This window comes from Protomyctophum parallelum (genome assembly GCF_964188405.1).
Source record: "Protomyctophum parallelum genome assembly, chromosome: 13".
In the NCBI taxonomy this organism is placed as follows: Eukaryota; Metazoa; Chordata; class Actinopteri; order Myctophiformes; family Myctophidae; genus Protomyctophum; species Protomyctophum parallelum.
In genome coordinates, this window is record NC_139708.1 from 28,388,064 (window position 1) to 28,410,979 (window position 22,916).

The 22,916-nt window shown below is 43.3% G+C and overlaps 1 protein-coding gene across 2 annotated transcripts in view; it reads right to left on the reverse strand.

The window, feature by feature from the left end:
• Window positions 1-22,916, reverse strand: part of arhgdig (Rho GDP dissociation inhibitor (GDI) gamma) — a 59,400-nt gene that overhangs the window by 13,665 nt on the left and 22,819 nt on the right. For both annotated transcript variants that reach the window (XM_083779607.1, XM_083779606.1), the window contains exons 2-3: window positions 15,736-15,909; window positions 10,968-11,051 (exon numbers count right to left, since the gene is read on the reverse strand). In XM_083779607.1, coding sequence (XP_083635733.1) covers window positions 10,968-11,051; window positions 15,736-15,904 — 253 coding nt within the window. In that variant the 5' untranslated portion in view covers window positions 15,905-15,909. The remainder of the gene's footprint in view (window positions 1-10,967; window positions 11,052-15,735; window positions 15,910-22,916) is intronic.

Genomic DNA, 22,916 nt, shown 5'->3' on the forward strand with positions numbered 1-22,916 from the left:
GGTGTAGAGTAGGAAAGCAGTGCACCAAGAACAGTGCAACTCTGGTCCATTAAGACGACTAGAGGGTGCAGGTGGTTAAGCTTATTTCCAACTGAGGCCTGGCAAAAGGCAAGGACTCTTGAGGGAGAGGGGAAAGGGCACTTAAGGCTCTCTACCCGGCAGCCACAAGTATTGTAATTTTAATACCATAATATCATGTAATATTCATACTAGCTATAGTAGGCTACTCCCCAAGATCAAAGTCAATAATTCATCAATCAATCAGAAAAGTGGGACAGGCTGGGCGCCAAGTCATATTTATGGAAACTCAACACTGAAAAGAATCTCACTTTGGAAACACAATTCACTTCAATCAATAAAACCTATAATGAATAACTTTAGGTGCAGCAATTTGAAGTCACACCTGCGTCTCCACACTGGAGAAAAACCATACCACTGTCAACACTGTGACAAGAGGTTTACCCATCTGGGTAATCTACAGAAACACCTACAGTACCTATCCATATTGGAGAAAAACCATACCACTGTAAAGTGTAAACTGTGTGGCAAGAGTTATTGCACATCAGCTAACCTATAGTCACACCAGCGTATCCACACAGGAGAAAAAGCTTTTCAACTGTCAACAGTACAATTAATCTAACCTGAAGAGATACATTCCGTGCTCAACCAATCAAAACATCACAAAATGTCATTCCGGCCAATCACAATTTGTGTCCTCACTTTTAACTTCAATGTTTGAGTTCACTCAAACCCGGAAATCTGGGCATAAGAGGGGCTAGCCTGTGCATAGAATTACCTCCAGGGGTTAGGTTGGGGTCGCGAGTCAATGGCAGCATTATTTTGGGGTCGCGGGCTGAAAAGTTATGGAACCCACGACATAGAGACACCATGTAGCATGCGCTCATGCGTTTGAATCACGCCACTCCCCCCTAGCTTCACTATAGAGAAGTATTTTAGAAGCACACAGCAGCTCATAAACGGGTCTGAAATTAGCCAAAGAGCTGTTCCCTATGTCACAGAGCTGTTCACTCTGTCACAGAGCTGTTGTTCTCTCTGTCCCAGAGCTGTTCCCTCTGTCCCAGAGCTGTTCCCTCTGTCACAGAGCTGTTCCATCTGTCACAGAGCTGTTCCCTCTGTCACAGAGCTGTTCCCTCTGTCACAGAGCTGTTCTCTCTGTCACAGAGCTGTTCTCTCTGTCACAGAGCTGCTGTTCTCTCTGTCACAGAGCTGTTCCATCTGTCACAGAGCTGTTCCATCTGTCACAGAGCTGTTCCCTCTGTCACAGAGCTGTTCTCTCTGTCACAGAGCTGTTCTCTCTGTCACAGAGCTGCTGTTCTCTCTGTCACAGAGCTGTTCCATCTGTCACAGAGCTGTTCCCTCTGTCACAGAGCTGTTCCCTCTGTCACAGAGCTGTTCCATCTGTCACAGAGCTGTTCCCTCTGTCACAGAGCTGTTCCCTCTGTCACAGAGCTGTTCCCTCTGTCACAGAGCTGTTCTCTCTGTCACAGAGCTGCTGTTCTCTCTGTCACAGAGCTGTTCCATCTGTCACAGAGCTGTTCCCTCTGTCACAGAGCTGTTCCCTCTGTCACAGAGCTGTTCCCTCTGTCACAGAGCTGTTCTCTCTGTCACAGAGCTGCTGTTCTCTCTGTCACAGAGCTGTTCCCTCTGTCACAGAGCTGGCATTTATGTGAAGGTTAAGTGATCTATTTATCGTTAGGCCTAGAGCACGTTGTCACAGAGGTAAATACACGCCGATATGCTGGCGATTTATGTCATCTCACAGAGGAAGTTATGATATCATTGAGAAAGAGATCGTGAAAGAGAGAGACAGTGTGTGAGAGTGTGAGAGAGAAAAGCTTAAGAGTTAGAGAGGGAGAATATAATAGGAGAAATATGTCTTTTCTTTTGAAAAGAAGATATAGATATAACACATGTTTGCTAAAATGACTGATTTCACAACATATATATATATGAATAAATATTCATTTTAAGTATAATAAGTATAATAAGTATAATATTATTGGCATGTTGGTGTATCCTCGACAACCCTACTGCAAAAAAAAGAGTCTACAATTCCCGCTAACAACCCATAGAGTCTGCTACATGCACCCAACTGTAAATTGGCCACGGTAATGGTAATGGTAAATGGTGCATTTATATAGTGCCTTTATCCAAGGCGCTTTACATAGACTGTGCATTACATTCACCCATTCACACACACATGCATACATCCAGCCACCGCCGCCCCGATGGGTCACCAAAATCAATAGGGTTCATCATCGTGGAATCTGCCCATTATAATATGAGATATCTTATTTGAAATGTTGATATTTTGGTCTGAGGGAAGGTCATGGGTTAACTCAAATAGTTAAACTTTTCGAGTTTAATGGATTTCCGCTGGCCATTAGATTTTGATATACTGCATCTTGTGGAAGCTAGTGGCAATTTTAGCCTGATGGTGGCAGTATAGAGGAAAGGTAATGAGTAGGGGCCATCCTCTGGGACTCATGAATGTGCACATATGATTTCATAGGAATCCAGTTCGCAGTTTAAAAAAAAAAGTAATGTATATTGGCCGTTCAAATGTTTTGAAGTTTCGCATGCAGTAGGATGTGAAATATTTAAACATTTCATTGCGGTTTTGATGGACTAATGTTGAACATTTTACGTTGAACACTGGGGAAAACCCTCCATTTTCAGGGAGTGGCTCATAAGCCAGGACGCAGAGATGTTTTGTTCACGTCATCGCCAGAGAAAGGGCAGCAGAGCAGGGAGCAGGACGGCGAGGTCACGGCGGGGGGGCACACGCAGGAACATTGCAGAGGTAAGGGCTTTTGTTGGGGCCACAGGTCAGAGGTCAGACACGGCGTGCAAACCCACAGGCCTCTGTCTCCTGCTCTACTGTATAGTATAAACCACACTCTGTTTCAGTCAATTCCACTGTTTTGCTGCATCTCACACTTTCTCTCTCCATGCTTCTCTCTTTCACAAGCATGCATGCACGCACGTACGCACACATCCACTCGCTGTCCCTCACACACATTTAAACAGAAATTAACTCTTCCTCTTTTCCCTTACTGCCGCTGTTACCCCCACCTACACACACACACACACACACACACACACACACACACACACACACACACACACACACACACACACACACACACACACACACGGCTAGTCATTACTTAGAGTAGCATGCTGTTAACAGCCCGTATACTGTAGGTGTAGGAGGTATAATGAGGTCTCTAATGCGCTCAGCCACCAATGAAAAGTCCATTGCCCATCCAGTCTGGTGCCGGTCAGACTGACTGCAATATGATACTCCCCGCATTATTACACTGCTGCTTACTGGAGAGATTTGTGATGCTATAACGTACATACTTTCACTCCCAGCAATTTCCCTTTCTCCCTCTATCTCTTTTCCCATGCGCGTACAGTATGCGTAGTATGCAATATATGCATGCATGCACATGAAATAGCCTACATGAACTGGAGTCAGAAAGACATGCACAAGCACACAGATACAACAAATTGGTTCCCAGATTGCAAATACTGCAACAGACTGAGATTAAACATTGAATGACTGTAAATATGAACCAGAATTAGCATTAATCATCCGATACATTGCACAACATTTCCCTATAGCACACCACACATACGGCAACGGATAGATTTCCCTAGGCTAGTGCACTACTACACGTACTGTACAGTACACAAGATGTACCATTTCACCGTACAGTACACAAGATGTATGATTTCACCATTCTGAGACAACAGGCATGCAGTGTTGCGTTCTTAGAGGATGTCTCTCTGGTCTTGCCAAAGAGCATTTCCTGTACTGCAGCGACTGTTTCCTTGTCAGCATGCTAGAGGGAAACTGTAGCATTAGAGACATTATTACTCCAGCATGGCTCAGCGAGCACTTGGACAGCCCAGGAGACCAACACCTGACTGACCTCAAGGTGGATGGACAGCCCAGGAGACCAACACCTGACTGACCTCAAGGTGGATGGACATTGATGACACAATGACTCAATTGACAGCAACCCTGTGGCATTACTGGGCTTTGTATCAGCGATACGATACGCCAGGAAAGGAACCAATAGGCCACAACAAAGATGATTGAAAATAGGGATGTCCCGATACACTTCTTTCGCTTCCGATCCGATCCTGATACCTCAATTTCTGTGTTAGCCGATACCGATACCAGTGTCCTGATCTCATGTTGTGTTTATAGCTATCTAGCTACAGTATATATCTCGTGTTGTGTTTATAGCTATCTAGCTACAGTATATATCTCGTGTTGTGTTTATAGCAGACTAGCACATTTTATTTACCTGCTATAGTGTCAACCCCTTACCCCTGTGTCGGATCGGTGGTTAGACATATTAGGCATATTCACCGATACCGATATGACCCGATGACAAATAAGGGCCAATCCGATACCGATACGGGACTCTAATTGAAAATGTGTCGTTGTAAATAAACAGCAAATTGTGCAAAAGGTTTAAAACTATGGCGACGACACACCACGAATACACTCAACACTCATTTTGGTTTAATTGTAGCCCAGCTATTTGCCATGAGAATGTTTACAGATTCCCGTGACCATGGTTTATATCCTCCCCCCAGATGCAAACTGTAAGATGGCCACAGAAACCTGTTACCAATATCTCCCATGCACCAAAAATAATATCGGTTGACTTTAATGGTTGCTCAGACAGATCTGCAACACTATCTGCAATATGGCAAATGTTTTAACTAGAACTACAGGACTAAAAACTATTGGTATTACATTATACTGTATATGTGCTATGGTGGCGATATTAAGACACACAATACTAGTAGGCATGTAACGATTCACTCAACTCACGATACGATTCGTATCACGATACGATTTTTCATGATATTAAAAAGAATATATATTTTAAAGAAAGATTCTGTTTTTTAAATTTTATATAATTTATCTTCCCCCCCTGAGATTTTTTATTTAAATACATTGCAAAAGAAGTAGCATTACTTTTGACAGTACAGAAACATAATTGCCTTCCTTGATGACGACCATCATCACCTGGGCAGTGGGCACAGTCACAGACACACACAGCTCCCCTCTACAGTGCTCTACTACTGAAAGTGACTATCATTTCTCTCCAAAAGCACTTGAATATGATGGAATACATTTCACATCACACTAGCCCCACTAAAAATAAAGTAGTAAAATAGTTTTTTTTTTTAATCGATTTTTTTATTTCAATGAATCGATTCATATCGTCGGGATTAATATAGATATATATCGATATACGATATATAGTTACATGCCTAGATACTAGGCAACCAGTTAGGTGATTCGAACCATGACAAAAATCTGAAAAACACAAATCAAGATCAGTGAATATGGGAGAGTATATTGACGTTAGAAGGTTGCTTTCAATGTACGGACTGGGAAGTGAAAAAAAGATATATCCGCGAATGAATCCTGAATTACAGGCTTCTAAAATGAATGAAAGATGGGATGGGAAAATAAATGCAGAGATAAATACGGACACAACTAAACCAAGCAACAAGGGACTACAAAGCAAGAGGGGAACAGCAACTCAAGGACAATGACGCAGGGGAGGCGTGTTGTGGAATAAAGACAATGGTTGGCCAGAAGCAGACCGATTCTGTACAAACAGCAGAGTTTGTCAATGACTTAAATGGCTTTTTGTGCACGTTATAAGACTGACAGACCGTGGCAATTGGGGCCCACGGGGGACTGAAGAGAGGTTGGCACACCGATATGTGTAACACTTCAGGAAGGGTGATGCACCGTCTCCGAGATAAATACTAGGAAATTCAGCGGTCCCCGATGGAATGGATGGGAATGTGCTACAGGCGTGTTGTGAGCAGTTAAGCCCCGGAATACACTAGACTCTTTCAAACATCAATGGACTCACAAATAATTCAGAGCTTTTTGGAAAGTATTCTAAACTATAATCCCACTACCTAAAAAGACAAATCCCTCTGAATTGAATTATTTTAAAGTGACAGCCTTTTGCTGTTCAAATTGTATACCAATTTAAGTGTTTAGGTTAGTCATCGGGATACATGTGTACAATGACATACAAAAATCAGTAGCTGATGATGTTTCTTAAATGCATGAACCACGTCTGTACTACCTTTTTATTTTACCTGGCATTCAAAACGGAGTTCAGGGTAAAATTGGACACCCAGGTTTCTCACAACGGGGGTCACATTCGTTGCCAAGGGGCGAAGACTGTCTAGAATGAAATATATATATATATATATATATATATATATATACTGTACTGTATACTGTACAGTATATACGCAGACCTAATATTATTCTTATTTTTCTCTCAAAAAGAAACTGGGTAGCACAAGATCAGTATCCCCTAGCAACCAAGTGACCTTTCCCATTTGTCTTTGCAGCCAGTGTGTGCGTGTATACACACACACACACACACACACACACACACACACACACACACACACACACACACACACACACACGGAGGCAAAGACAAAATCACAGCATTGGCGTGGCCATGTACAGGTGGGCACACCCCAGTGTACAAGTCATCCAGAGGTGAGGACAAAAACATCCACAAAAAATCCACACACACGCTGGCACACACACACACACACACACACACACATGCACGCGCGTGCACAGTCGCGCGCACACACACACACACACACACCGATCCTCTCTCCTGTTGCATCCTTGGAGGAGATGACATCATCTCCTTGTAGCTATAGGGGCGTCGACACCTGATTACCATGCGCAGCAGACCAGACAAACACACAAACACTCGCACGCACACACCTCACCCCCACCTCCTGCATGTGGCTCTCTGGCCCCTTCTCCCAGGGGGAAACGTCAATACTGCCCAGTAAGCAAACAGTGTGCGCGCGCGTGCGCGTGCACACACACACAGTGACACACACACACACACACACACACACACACACACACACACACACACACACACACACACACACACACACACACACACACACACACACACACACACACACACACACACACACACACACACACACACACACACACAGAGAGAGAGCTGCATATAAATAGCAGGCACACCCACTTACAGTACACAGTACACTTGGGCATGCACACACAAATCTTCCCCTGGTGGGAACAAAAGCCCTATCTATGGCCCGCAAAACACCGCTATACAGCCCTGCACATACGGTACGACATCGACAGAATGGATGTGTTCCATAGCCAGTGTTCGGGGCAGGAGATCATGTATCTTTAAACTTCACCCAAGGGGGCATGTTGGGCACTGCACACACACACACACACACACACACACACCATGCATGTGCTGCATGGTAATATACTGCACACCTGGGAGCTGCCCGCTCGCTACGACTGCATTGTTCTATATCGCCAGACACTGCGACCAACTGCCTTGCTCAGTGTTGTTTTTGACAGCAAATTTAGATTTTAGTTTTAGTCATAGTCTCTTGAATAGTTTTCATTTAGTTTTAGTCACCTGGAATGTTTTAGTGTTAGTCATAGGCGGCGGGTGCGTAAGGCTAGGGAAGGCTTAGCCTTCCCAAAAATTATGCTGGGTATTTTTTTTTTTATATATATAATATATGTGCGCAGCATTATAGAAGGCTATTGTGTGTGTGTGTGTGTGTGTGTGTGTGTGTGTGTGTGTTGTCGCTGCCCCCTGGTGATCGCTGATCGGATAGGCTATATACACTATACAGCAACTGGCCTAATCAGCATATGATTGACTACTATTGGTATGTCTGTAAACCTCGTCCTTCCAGTCGCTTTGTAGCTAGCAGAGAGTAGCGCGCGTTTGTTTTGGGAAACAGCAAAACGCAAAATGTATTTTTCAAGGCAAAGATAAAGTAGCCTAATTCAGAAAAAGAAGCTGTGAGTCGGCTGTCAGCACTCAGCAGCACCACCAGTGCCGCACGGTTCACGGTTCACAGTCCACACCACTGCAGCAACACTGACACGTTCAGCGGAATGACTGCTGTCTCTGTGCCGTCTGTGAAGAGCCATGACCCGCTACTCCTGGAGGGGTAATCTACACTGACTGACTCGAGACTTGAGAAAAAGACGTCCAAAAGTCGCTGTCTGTGTATAGGCTAATTCATTGGTAAAAGTATGCTAAATAACTCATTTTTAGACCATCTGGGAAATAAATAAATCCGCGGCGGCGAGAGCCCCCCCCCCCCCCCCCCCCCCCCCCAACGCAATTCTATAGCAGCCTACCCAAAGGTAAAACGCACCCGCCGCCTATGGTGTTAGTCTAGTTTTATAGTCGACTAAATGTACAGTTGATTTAGTTTTTTACATTTTTACATTTAGTTACACACGTCGCACTGCGACGCGTTGAGAGCTTATGTAGATCGTAAAATGACTTATACTGGATCTCTTGTCCACTAGTCCCTTCCTAACATTTTAGTCTAGTTTTTATCTGTTGACGTAATTGTCAATACATTTAGTCTGAGTTTTTGTCATCGTAGCTTAGTTTTCATTTAGTGTACATTTAGTTGTCATTTAGTTAAATAAAAGATGTTGCGCGTGCAGGTTTGCGCACAACTGTTCTCACCAATCCCGGATAAACCGTGACATCGGCTCACCCTATGTGCAAAGTATTTCTATGAGAATATACGTACAGTATGCGGACACATGTCTTTTTATTTATTTATTATTTTTTGCTAATTCATCAGCGGGAAACGAGAAGCATATGCGCGCTTATGCTCACACGTCCTTTGGGGGTTTCTTTTTGCGTAAAGCTTGTTTCTTGCCAGGAATTTCCCCAATCTGGAGCCCAATTGCAGATTGGTGATTATTATAGAGCCAATCGAGACTGATGGTTGGAGCCAATTATCCTCTACTATGAATGGGCTCAGGCTCAAGGGCTTTATCTGCAACTGTGCAGAAAAACCTGAGAATTTTATCAACTGAAATCATGTAAGGGATTGAATACTTATAAGATGCTGGTCTTATATACACATGTTTTTATGATCCATAAAGCAAGCTGCACTGGGCGAGAAAGACCAAACTTCTTGGTTAAAGGGACTGAAAGGGACTAAAGGGACCTGAAATTACCTTCTAAGCTCAGCCATTTCCCGGCTGTGTAACACCCGGCAACTAAATGTTTAGCTTTGTGTTGTAGAGGGCTATAAATGGTTTTGTGGTTAGAGTCTGCTAATTATTGAAGGTGTTGGGATGTGTACAAGCCTGAGATGAAGTAATGCTTTGGCTTAGTCAGGGCCGTCTGCAGCCCGCTCCCCGCCTGTGATGGAGTGTTTGCGCAGGGCAAATCCAATCATTAAACAAGGTTGAATGTTGGCCAGGAGCCACTAGAACAGAAACTAATGTTACACATCATGGGAAATGGGTTGAAAGCACTACGTACTGCTTGCGGTGAAACATAAATAAATGCTACTATTGTGCCAAACGTTGAGAACTTCATAGTCTTCTAGGGCAGTGGTTCTCAAACTTTGTAGCCCACAACTCCCAACGCCATAAGGAGGGCGGGCTCCAAACGTGGTCTTTGGTATATAATTATATATCACTGCTTACTTTGGTCTGGAACTTCGGTGTGGGAGATTTATTTCCAAGGGGCGGTTACAAACAGATTCCAACGTCACAGCAAAAAAAGTCTCACTTTGAATAGGCTCTGATTGGTCTCTCTGTCTACCGAGCAATCTTCGTTCCTACTCTCATCTATGGTCATGAAGTGTGGGTCATGACCGAAAGAATAAGGTCACGAATACAAGCGGCTGAAATGAGTTTTCTTCGACGGGTGGCTGGCATCTCCCTTAGAGATAGGGTGAGAAGTTCAGTCACACGAGAGAGACTCGGAGTAGAACCGCTGCTCCTTCGCCTGGAAAGGAGCCAGCTGAGGTGGTTCGGGCATCTGGTTAGGATGCCACTCGGGCGCCTCCCTAGGGAGGTCCTCGACGCATGTCCCACTGGGAGGAGACCCCGGGGCAGACCAAGGCGCAGTTGGAGGAAATACATCGACTCTCTGGCCTTGGAACGTCTCGGAATCCCCCAGGAGGAAGTCACTAATGTTCGGGAGAGGGAAGTCTGGAGCTCTCTGGTGGAGCTGTTGCCCCCGCGACCCGACTACGGATAAGCGGTTGAAGATGGATGGATGGATGAACTCTGGGGTGAGCGAGGGATAATTTCAAGGAGAAAAGGAGTGACAGAGCCAATTTGCCCAGGGCATTTTTAGGCCGGGTGCTTGAAAAGCACCTGGACTACATTTGCTAGTACCTCTACTAACGACAGTAAAGATACCGTAGTGGACACTTTTTCATGATTGGCTGCCTCTAGGTTGCCTCTAAGCCAATGGGAGACTTAACCCATAAAACCCATAGATCTGAAAAGCATAAAAACCCATACTCTGAACGCCAACGCGGCGCGAGTGGCAACAGAAGCTAATGTTATGAGATAACTGTAGCTACAGGAAAGCCCTAACAAAACACAGTCAGCGAACCAACAAAAGAACATCGGAAACCACTGAAAACAACGCTACAAGAGCTTGTTGCACCTGGAAGTTATAACTGAGTCATTCTTGTTTTTTTCCCCCTGTGGCATATTTGTCTGGTTTCCAGGCTAGAAAATTGATTGAGACTCGATGGCCATATATGGCTCTATCTGATGGTCTTCTATCTAGTCCAGGTTTCCCCAAATTGACACTAATTAGCCCGCGGACCCCCATTTGAAAAGATATGCCAGGGACCCCCATAAGAGAAGAGTTTTACAGCTCTAGCAGTGATTCTCAACCCGTTTGATTTCAAGGACGCCCAGTTTGACATGCATTAGTCTATCGACCCCCATTTAATGGCATTTCTATCTCTGTGACCCCCAATTTATATTGTAAAATCAAGGTTAATTTAACTCTGAGAGTGTACAAATGGAACCAAATGGACCCGCGATTGTACTGCACCTGTGAGGTCCATGGTGATTGCTCCAGGGGCTTGGTCACACATCAGCGTCAGTCTGGTCACCTGGAGGTTTGGGACGTTGGGATCTGGAGAGGGGGGACAGAGGTCAGAGGTCAATAAGGTTATAGGGTTGGATCTGGAGAGGGGGACAGAGGTCAGAGGTCAATAAGGTTATAGGGTTGGATCTGGAGAGGGGGGACAGAGGTCAGAGGTCAATAAGGTTATAGGGTTGGATCTGGAGAGGGGGACAGAGGTCAGATGTCAATAAGGTTATAGGGTTGGATCTGGAGAGGAGGGACAGAGGTCAGAGGTCAATAAGGTTATAGGGTTGGATCTGGAGAGGGGGACAGAGGTCAGATGTCAATAAGGTTATAGGGTTGGATCTGGAGAGGGGGGACAGAGGTCAGAGGTCAATAAGGTTATAGGGTTGGATCTGGAGAGGGGCGACAGAACACGTTGCGGTCAATAAGGTAATAGGGTTGGTGAAACTGAGCGCTGAAATAAAAGATAACCGCTGTAGGAAAAGAGGGCCCAGGTTGGAAAGAAAGAAAACAGAATTATCTCCAGCATGATGAGGTCTAATTGCAGCAGAGTGGGTGGAAACTGCCTATGACGAAGGGGGAATCCATCTACGGACTATAAGGCAAGAACCAACAAAAAAGCGAGATGTATAAGCGTTAGAGGTGTGAAACTGTGGGGAAAAAAAGGTAACATCAACAAAAAAGTGTGTGCAGGTGAGAAAAGAAACCCATGGAGGGCTTAGATGTGGTTCTCACCAAAGATAATATACAAATAGTAAGCAGACAAAGTAATCAAACATAGGAATGGAAAATAACAAAAACAAAAACAACAACAAATACATAATTTACACTTGTGAAGTGTGTGTGGGGTGTGTGTGTGTGTGTGTGTGTGTGTGTGTGTGTGTGTGTGTGTGTGTGTGTGAGTGAGAGTATGTGCGTGCGTGCATGCATGCATGCACGCACGCACAAGCCTGAGTGTGCTTAGATAGACAGTGTCTATCTGTGTCTGAGTATATGCACAATAAAGCTACATTACGTTAGAATCATCAACCTAGTACTATTAATCATATCTTAATCATATTAGTACACAATTATTATGATAATAACAATTGTGTTATTAATTATTATGATAATAATAATTGTGGGATCTCCCCCCTTGGGATAGGCACAATAAGCCATTGGCTTCAGCCTAAACCCTTTTGGTCTCTACAAAAAAAGTGTAAAAAAAACACGACAAAATGAATACATGTAATGTTTTTTTTTAATGACCAAAATAAAACTGAACTGAACTGAACTGAAGTCATTCCATTTAGTATGAATAGGCCTTTACTCGCCTCAATTAACTGCCATTTGGCATTCACATGCTAGGCTTAAATCAGGGCAGCCTTCTGAAAACTACGGCACCATGACCAACTGAAATGACTCTATAGTCTATAGTATACCAAATCAGAATAGTTGCAAACAAACTGGTAGGCAGTATTTGTCTATGGACATCTAATCTACACAATATAGGATACGTGTCTGTCTAGTACATTAGCTACTGACTGTATGTCTACTTTGTCAACCTGGGGAAATGTTTAACAATACAGTACAGTAGGCTATACAATACAGAACAAAACCACAAGTGTTCCAAAAAGAAGGTCAATGGATAATACTGCCCCAATGCAACGATGCCGGAAATATATTTGTGGCTGTGTGTGACATCATGAAGACCAAATTGTGGCCTTTTGTCCTTCACAATACCGACTCTGATACCCGTTTACCACTTAAATTATGGTTTTTAAGAGCTGAATACTACAAACCCCGTATGGCTGTGATATGATTGCTATACTATCATTGTTGCATGGCTTAGAGTAAAATAAATTGTTAAATAGGGACCGAATTCCATTTTGACAATGACATTTTGCTAAGAGACTGTTGTGTTTGCCTGCATGTGTACAAACAATGTGTAAATTAGCTTTCATAACCTCTCATAAGCCTCTCCAATTGACCCAGAATGCCACAGCACGCTTGGTCTTCCACCAGCAGTGATGTAAATAGCTTTTCAGTGTAATGGGTCCCGGGACACAGGGGTGGTCTTTTCAATGGGTCCCAGGGACATCTTATGAGTCCCACTTCAATGACGTTTGGAACCATATTTTGTGATTTTTACAAATTAACTCCCACATATGATTATATAATATGGTTATATTCACGTCGAAAATGTATAGCCAATCCAGAATTTTAGGCCGTATGAGGAATTTTGAATTACGATACTGTTCGGTATCAAAATAACTCTATGCTACAAGCCATGATTTTAATAAGCCTGAATAAAAATGTTGCGTTAAAGTTTAATTTGATCTTGAAGAGAAATCTTAATGGCACAGTGAGTTGTACAACCGAACGCTGAAATAAAACATAACCATGTTGAGAGCAACTAACGATCAAAGTTTTTACAGACACACTCACTGGGGTGGTGCACCCGATCTACTATGAAAAAAAAAAAGACTAAATGAAGAAAAAAGTGGAATGTCTGACACGATATAATTCTGCTCCCCGTCTTTTTTATTTCAACCTATGAATACAACAACGTTTCGCCCCCCCGGGCTTTCTCAAGTCACATGGGTATGGCCTTGAAAACCTTAAATAGGTGGAACATAACTGGGTGTCGTCGTTCAATCAATTGATAAGCCAATAGGCTGCATGTGAAGATCCACTCCAGAGCAATACAAATACATCAATTAAGTACATTAATTACACTCACGAACAATAGGTTTAAAATACAATACATACACCAAAACACAATACATATATATACACAATATAATAGGAATCCACAGAATTGTGTAACCCCTGAAACCCAGCTCGATGAGATTACTGGAATTACTCCCAACCTCCATTTAATGGTAAGGTTTCTCTATTGGCTCTCACGCACACACACACAAACGCACGCACGCACCTGACAGAAAGCTAATACTCTATTCTATTAGTTCATACTGGAACATATCTGTGTCACCATATAGCTTTTAACCACTCTGATGATACTGCTATTATCGGACTGCTCCATGACAATAACTCTATTACGGTCTATCAGAACATCATTTCTCATTTTTACACATCAACTATCTAGTGTTGAATGTGGACAAAACAAAAGAACTGGTCATTGAAACAACCCACACTGGACTTAACCCACTCCTCATTATTGGTAAGACAATAGAACAGGTTGCCAGTTTCACATATCTTGGACTCACCCTGGACAATAGACTTAGGTTTGATCAACATATTACATCTATCCAGTCACGTTTTCAGCAAAGACTTCATGTAATCCACAAGTTAAGATCATTATCTGTTGCTCTTCATCTTCTTTTATTATTGTACAAAAGCATTATTCAACCTGTTCTGTTGTACTGTTCCGCATGTTTTTACAACATACTACCCATGCCTAACAGAAACAAACTTTTCAGTATTACCCGTATTGCTTCCAAGATTATCAGACTTCCCACGCCAACACTTTCTGATATGAACAATAATGCCATCACACGGTTAGCACTCTCAATATCACGTGACACTGATCATCCCCTGTATCGCTTCTTCAACCTCATGCCATCAGGACAAAGATACAGAACCTTACCCTGGAAAAAGGTTTGTTTCAGTATAGGAGTTTTGTCCCCTCAGCCATCGTGGCATTAAACAAACTGCCCCGCCGATAGGATGGTTCTGTACACAGTTGGGAACTAATGTTTTTTTTTGTATGTTTTTCTGTACTATGTGCTATTTTTGTTGTTGGTGTTGAACAGACCTGTGAAGATGAATATCCTTCGGGACAATAAAGATTATTATTATTTATTAACCATTATTTTAAACTTTAGCTATTGAAAAATAGCATATCTACACGCTCATAGCGCGGCACTGAGAGAGCGAGCGACCAATTTTTTAGAGAAAAGAAAATAGCAAAAACGTGGCGCAAATCATTGAATACATAATGCCTGCCCCAGCGAACGTTTTTAAACTCAAATCTTTGCTGCCTTCTGGGAGGTCCCTGGAACGACATATTTTTAAGACACGTATAATTCTAGGCGGTTCTCGACATGAAAAGGTTATAGAAACATTTTTTCTATAGGATAGGATTTAGAGAAGCATGGGGTGTTGAGGTGGTAATGGGTCAGTTCATCCCTGCCCTTCCATCCTTCGGTATAAGCTGGTGTAGCGTTCCAGTGGGGAGCGGGTCAGAGCTACACAGGAATGATATCAGCTGTATCACGGCCCGCCTGCTGCTGCTGCCGGGACAGAGATGCTGAGACTAGCAAGACTGTGTGTGTGTGTGTGTGTGTGTGTGTGTGTGTGTGTGTGTGTGTGTGTTTACAGTGTGCATGTGTGAATGTGTACAATGCGTCGCTGGCTGCATGCATAATATATCTGTATAATGGGTGCGTGTGCGTGTGTCCGTGTGTGTCACAGAGAGGGAGGGAGAGAGAGAGAGAGAGAGAGAGAGAGAGAGAGAGAGAGAGAGAGAGAGAGAGCGAGCAGGCGATGACTGCGTATCTCTCTTTTCTAAGTTGTTGCATTGAGTGAGCACTATTATTAGGAGCCTCAATAACACTGAATACAAGCATGCATCACCGGCATTAGTCACCCAGGGGAGACCACACACACACACACACACACACACACACACACACACACACACACACACACACACACACACACACACACACACACACACACACACACACACACACACACACACACACACAGTGAGTGTAGGCCTTACCTAGGCAAGTAGGCCCTGCTCCCAGCAGGGTCTGCTTGTATTTGTTGAGACTCTCGTCCTCCTTGTCCAGATCCAGGATCTCGGGTAGAGACTTCTGTGCCGGGGGAGTGTAGTTGAGGCTGGCCTCCTCCTCCTCGTCTGCCATGGGCTTCTCCTCCTTGTCAGCCATTAGACCTGCATGGATAGACCATATATATATGGGCCTAGGTTAATCTTTCATTGTCTTCACTTCATTTTGGCATAATGATATCGTTGGGCAGAAACGTTGTGGTTAGAGGAGGTCCGCCGATCGATCGGCAAACCGATCGGTGATCGGCTGATATTCACTCCAATTTACCCCGATCTGGAGAAACCAATCTTTTATAGCATAAAAGATCCGTCCTGTTCTGACATTCCATACTGTATGTTGATCTGACCTCATCAAACCCTGTACACTCAAGACACGCTCCATATATGGCCAGTACAGAATTCATTCCATTATGTTGATCTGAACCCCCCATGCCAAAGCGCCAGCGCTCGCCCAGCAGTCTGCCGTTACCCAGGCAGATGCGTGCACGCTCGCCCCCAGGGCGTCTTTCTGTTATACAATTATAACTAAGATATTCGCTAAAAAACGTTTAATGACAGATGTATCCACTACGACCGAAAATGTCCCTAGAAAATCACTAGCCTAGCAACCCTCTCCGGGAGAGCAGCAAGACTAAACCAGGGCCAAATTACCCATTGGGCCGGTGGGGCCGTGGCCCAGGGGCCCTTCAGGGGCCCTTCAGCGAAACTGGACTGCGCAGTACTGGGTTTGAGGCCCTGAAAAGGGCTCCTGGGGACTTTCATTGGCTTTTGAATGGGTTAAATGTAGGTAAAAAAGATAATAAAAAACAATTAATAAATATTCCCCCTTATGTTTTGATTAGGTGTTCCATCATGCTCATTTGAAGCATCACTAGATGGCTGTTTCAACCAATCAGAATGCTTCCTCGAAACGACCCGTTGTATAATCAGAGATCTGCACCTATACCAATACGCATTGGGGAAATGCAATAATATATAGGCTGCACAAACCGACCGCCACCGCTTTAAAAACAATTTACAATTTAGGCATTTAGCAGACGCTCTTAATCCAGAGCGACAAAAACAAATCATAACACACACAGGTAGTATAGTGTTTATTTACGGCTCTATAACAGTGGTATGTAATCGGTCAAAGGAACCGTTTATCTGCCTATAATGAGCCTGCTGCGTATACAGCAGCACTGAGCTTTATACAAGCACATGCACACACGCACACACATACAGTAACATGCCTGCATATAAAGCCACACCCACTAACACCCCCCCCCCCCCCCCCCCCTCCTGTCCCCTCCTCCCCCAAATGACCCAGGCAAGCACCCAGGCATATTGGTAGTGTACAAATAAAGAACACATACAAGCAGTTTTCTCTTTACAACCTACACAAATTAAATGCATCACCACGCACACACGCACGCACGCACGCACACACACACACACAGTGAGTTGTGAGAACGTGCTCAGATGGTTGTCAGACAGAGAGAGGTCTGGTTAACACCGCATGAGAGGAGACAGCAGAAGAACAAGGGAGTGAGACACATCAATTCTGTGTTTGTGCGTGCAAGTGTGTCTGTGTGCGTGCGTGCGCACGCGTGCATGTGTGTGTGTGTGTGTGTGTGTGCATGCGTGCGTATGTGTATTTCTACGTTATTTACAGCGACACTCTTGCCACAGCCAAACACAGCTGCCTTCTTCCCGTCACCATGGCAACCCTTTGAACTTATCTGTGCGATGACATCACCCAGTCTGGGGGATATCGCTTCTACACAAGCACCGAAGACACCCACATTCATTATGTGACACATCTACAACAAGCATATATCTTTTCCAGAGTCAAATTATTGAGTCTTACACCAACACTGCAGGCTCCAAGGCTGGCCGAGCCGACTTTAAGTATTTCTGAGGGGTGCTAGCCCCTCCTATGCCCTCCGCTTTGTGTGAATCATATAGCTGATGATTTGATTGACTGATCATCACCCCATACCATAGCAATGATTTGATTGGCTGAGCAAAGTACATATTGAGGATAAAAAGTGAGGAAAGAGTGTCCAAAGATTGAAGACGGAAAAGTGAGGACGCAAATTGTGATTGGCCGGAATGAGATTGATGTATGATGATAAGAGCGCCCCTCATTTGACACAGGTGTGATGTTTATAGTGTTACGACAATACCTCAATTTTAGTTTCCGGAACCTTTTCTCTGACAGCTGGTTATTCCCCTCAACCCTGGTCCCCTGCAGGCTCACCTGGTCCCCTGGTCACCTGGTCCCCAGGCTCACCTGTACTGCTGGTTATTACTTGCGCAAGCAGAGCGCGCAAGTATTGTGGTCGGCTGGACCAAAATAATCAGTTCAACCACCCATTTTGATCTGTGATTAGATTCTAAAAATGTCTCGTACATCCTGACAGTTTTCTGAAAAAGCTATGTTTCTATGTCAGTCGTTCTTCGATTTTTCAAAAAATAGCAGACCTACAAGCTCGTAGCGCGCCACTCGGTGGCGCGCTATGAGCTTGTAGATCTGCTATTTTTCAATAGCTAAAGAATAACATAATGCTAACACCAAAAGGGGTTCCCGCCCTAAAATGGGTTAACTCTAAAATCTACAAGCTTGTAGATCAGCTGATTTCCAGATGTTTTTCCTCTAAAATAAAGACATTTGAACTGTAAAATCTTTCCTCCGAACATACAGACAATTAACACATCTTTGATAATGCTTCATAGTTAGGCTACCTTCATTTACACTTAGCATATCAGTTATTCTCATTATGCTTTTTTAAAAGAGGGCACCACCGTCGTAATGTAATGGACAATTTTACCGTTACCGTAAGCAAATCATTCCATTGTGTGCCAATTTATAAAATTCTTTATTAAGTAGCCATGTAATAAGTGGGATAATTAATGGTGAGCCAGTCATTGTTGAGAAATAAACCCCTTCAGGGTGATAAAAGGCCCTCTGCTACGCATCAGGGTCTTAATCACTCTGTCAGGGTTTATTCCTCAACAATGACCTGCACTATTCATTATTAGTCTACTTGCCAGCACATAGAGCCCCATTGTGGGCATTAGTTTAGCAAAAAGAACACTCATTGGGCTAAAAACGGCCATTGCCGACATCACAAATGTGATGATGTCAGCACAATTGGGCAAGTGGGCATGGCCGTTTGTAGCCCAATGAGTGTTTCCTTTTGCAAAACTAATGCTTGGAATGGATTCAGCATCATGAAAACCCCTTAGTTTGACACGTCACATGCTACATAAAGCATGATGACATTTCGAATATATTGCCTTCTATAGGTTGTCACATACATGCATTATGCCAATTATGAAAATTGCTCAACATAATGCAAGTTAGCATCCGGCCGTTTCTACATGCTGGGGACCCATACTCAACATTTCTAACATAAAACGTTGGTGTACTCAACATGCCTGGGCTCACATTCTGGCAAGCGGACTATATCCCCTTAGGTTTAACTCGTGCACAGTTCATACAACTGGCTCAGGTGAATTCAATGAGGACAACGAGTCCTTCCACAGGTAATGTTTTTAGACCTATACCGACTTTTCTCCTTTGTACATCTATAGTGTTTGCATCTGTCGATGACATGTACAGTATTATCGTGTGCATTTTCTATGCTATGTTGAGGAATTGGATTGAATACATTATAGGATCACAATGAAACAAGTCCCCAGGACGTTTTTGTGTTATCCTTTCACATGCCATTTACATTTCCGAAATGTCAAGTAAGTAAAGTCAACAAAAAAGGCAGCCCTGCTGCAGATGCCAGTCTAAAGTTCTCACGTGGGCTGATACACAGTCTGAATGCAGATCTTTCAAAATACATACATTTATGCCTTATATTAAAATTGGTTTAACCCATTTTGACCTGAGATCAGATTCTAAAAATGTCTTCTACATCGTGACAGTTTCCTGAAAAAGCTATGTCTCTATGTCAGACGTTCTTCGATCGGAGTCATCCGACACAAATGACGCTGAGAATGTATAATCGTTTACTGTGAATCCAAACCAAACAGAGCAGTCCATATAGATTACTATCTCACAGGCATTCATCGTCGTCGCCCGAGGTTAATTTACAACCAAACGATTGTAAATCTTCACCAATATGCTTAGGTTTAGCTTCGTTTTAGAATAACCTGTGGCGTCAGCAGTTATCAGTACCCTATCAGTCTAACTGTACATTTATCACTCGCCTCACCCAGGGCTATATATAAAGGCTGGATTTATGATTAAGTAGTATATCGTGTATGGTGCAGGTCTGACGCTATACTCTAACAGTGATATGTTTTTACCGTACCTATACAGCCGAGGAAGATGACAGACCCCACCCACTGTCTGTGTGTAAAGATATGGTATGTTTAATTGACTCGCACACACACGCACATACGTCGTACGCACACATGCACACACACACACACACACACACACACACACACACACGTATCCCTGTATGCTAAATCTCCATAAATGATTCACTTCCATTAAATAAATGATTCACTTTCATATAAAATCCAGCATCCCCACCCCCCCACACACACACACACACACACACACACACACACACACACACACACACACACACACACACACACACACACACACACACACACACACACACACACACACACACACACACACACACACACACACAGTGCAATAGTGTAGTAAGCCAATTTAGTTACTAAATCCAGAGGCAACTTACTATAGAGGACACCAGTTTCCTCTGACAAATAAGAGCCATAATCCTAATGGCATTTTCTTTGCTGACCTATCAGAATGGCCACGTTAAAGAGCAAAGGTCCAGCCCACTGACACACAAGGCACAGAGGGCACCAATACACCCAAGACTGCTGAGCTTATTCAATTTAAGCCTATTAAACTCCACATTTATTTTACCTTATCTTTTCTCTTCTTCGATTAGAATTATGGTAATTGTCCCTCTCATCATGTGAAAATGGGTTATTCTTCTGGCTTTGAAAATAGGGATAAACTGAAGCACCACCTCCTTACTGTATGTATAAAGCTGTAGGCTACTGTATCGTCTCTTTAGAACAAAGATAATGAAAATAATGAAGCTGCTATTAAAGATAATGAAAATAATGAAGGTGCTATTAATTACAGATATTTCCATTTATTACACGTATGATGCTCCCCCCCCCACCCCCCACCCATGAAAATATAAATTGCATAAACTATATAGACATATCCTATTTATCCACATATATGCACATATATGAACCTGAATATGGCATATATATGCAGCATAGGCTATATTCTGCATATACTTACCATATATTGGCGTAATATGTTTTAAAATAAAACCACCTTGTCCACCTTGTGTTCATGTCACGCACCCCCTATAAGACACAAGGGGTGCGCACACCACAGTTTGGGACCCACTGCTTTATGGCCTAATACGAGGTTATTATATCTCTTTATAGCATGCATTAAGCTCTTATGTACAACTATTGTATTATGTATATGTATTAAGCGGGATGTACGGAGGACACAATATTAACTTCCGGTACTCTGTGTCCTGAATAAAGTATTGGAACTTTGACTATCAGGCTCCTTTTCCACCGGTTGGTTCCCAATGGGAACCGGTTCAGTTCTTTTGGTTCTTAGTCCATGAGCCAGAGCTCCAAAATTGGAATGTTAATTCTGAATTGAGTGTGCAAAACCATACCTATATTAGATTGATATCACCATGAAACTTCCCCAATTGAGTACTTACACGAAGACAATTATTTATTGTATTACAAATTTTACATTTTTAAATATGCAAAAGAGGCATTATGTATGAAAATATGCAAAATAATTGAAAATATGAAAAAGCTACTACTGTGGAAGGGTTATCATGTATTAATTTACATGATAACTTACTATTGATCCTATAAACAATTTAATATAGGTCTTGTTTTTTCCACTAATTTTGGAGCTCTGGCTCATGGACTAAGAACCAAAAAGAACTGAACCGGTTCCCATTGGGAACCAACCGGTGGAAAAGGGGACCTCAGTGTGTGCGGCGGCTGCGGCCACATTCTTGTTCCTTAAAGATGTCTATCCAGTTTACTCCCCCATGGACCGGCACCACTACAACAAGGGCTTTGGTGTGCATAAGCATCCTCGTGCACAGAATTAGTGCTGTATAACTACTCCTATTAGGAGGGTAGTGTAGAAAACGCGGAACTGCAGTCTTCCTGCGTTCCTTCTGCATATGGTTCCTGGTTGTTGTTATTCGCTGTTTGCTCCCACCACCACCACCACCGGTGGGGTCTGCTTTGTATTTGTTCCCCATGGGGAGGGTTGTTATTGTCTCCACCAGGCCGAAGGCATGGGGAGAGAGTATGTTTTGCACTCTGTCCGTGTGTCCGTGTATCCGTCTGTGAACAGCTAATCTCCGGCACCGTTAACCTGGTCGATGCCAAATTTTGCACACACACTCCCTAGATGCCAACGATAGACCGTTCTGGAAATTTTGGGCCAGAGGTTTGTTATAGCGCCACCAGGAGACCGACTTTTGCAAAACACATTACTTCAAAAATCCCGCAAATTGTTACACACTATCTCTATAGTCATGTGTTCAAGTCCGGATCTGTCCGTTGCAGGATTTTGCAGGATTGGCCCTTTTGAAACAAAAAGCCTCAAATCATGAACGCAGCGTGCAATTTACGTGAAATCTTTCACAGACTTTCCTACTAGGCTGAGGAATATATCCCACCCTTTTTACATTGGCCTGTTATAGCGCCACCAACAGGTGGATTTTAGCAAAACACATTTTTGGAACAAAATGCCTCAAATCATCCAATTGCCATCAATGGTATTTGTAAGAACAAATGGCACTCTTTTCACATTGGCCTATTATAGCGCCACCAGGAGGCCACAACCTGACCTGGCCTGGTGGAGACCTGTGCCCCTTTTGGTGTAGGTCTGCTATTTTTGAAAAGTGGTGAAAATGTGGCGCAAATCTTTGAATATATATTTCAGAGCGAACATTTTTAACTAAAATATTGGCTTCTGGGGGGTCCCTGGAACTACATATTTTGAGATGGGGGTCCGTGGCCCAATAGAGATATTTCTGGGGGTCCTTGACATGAAA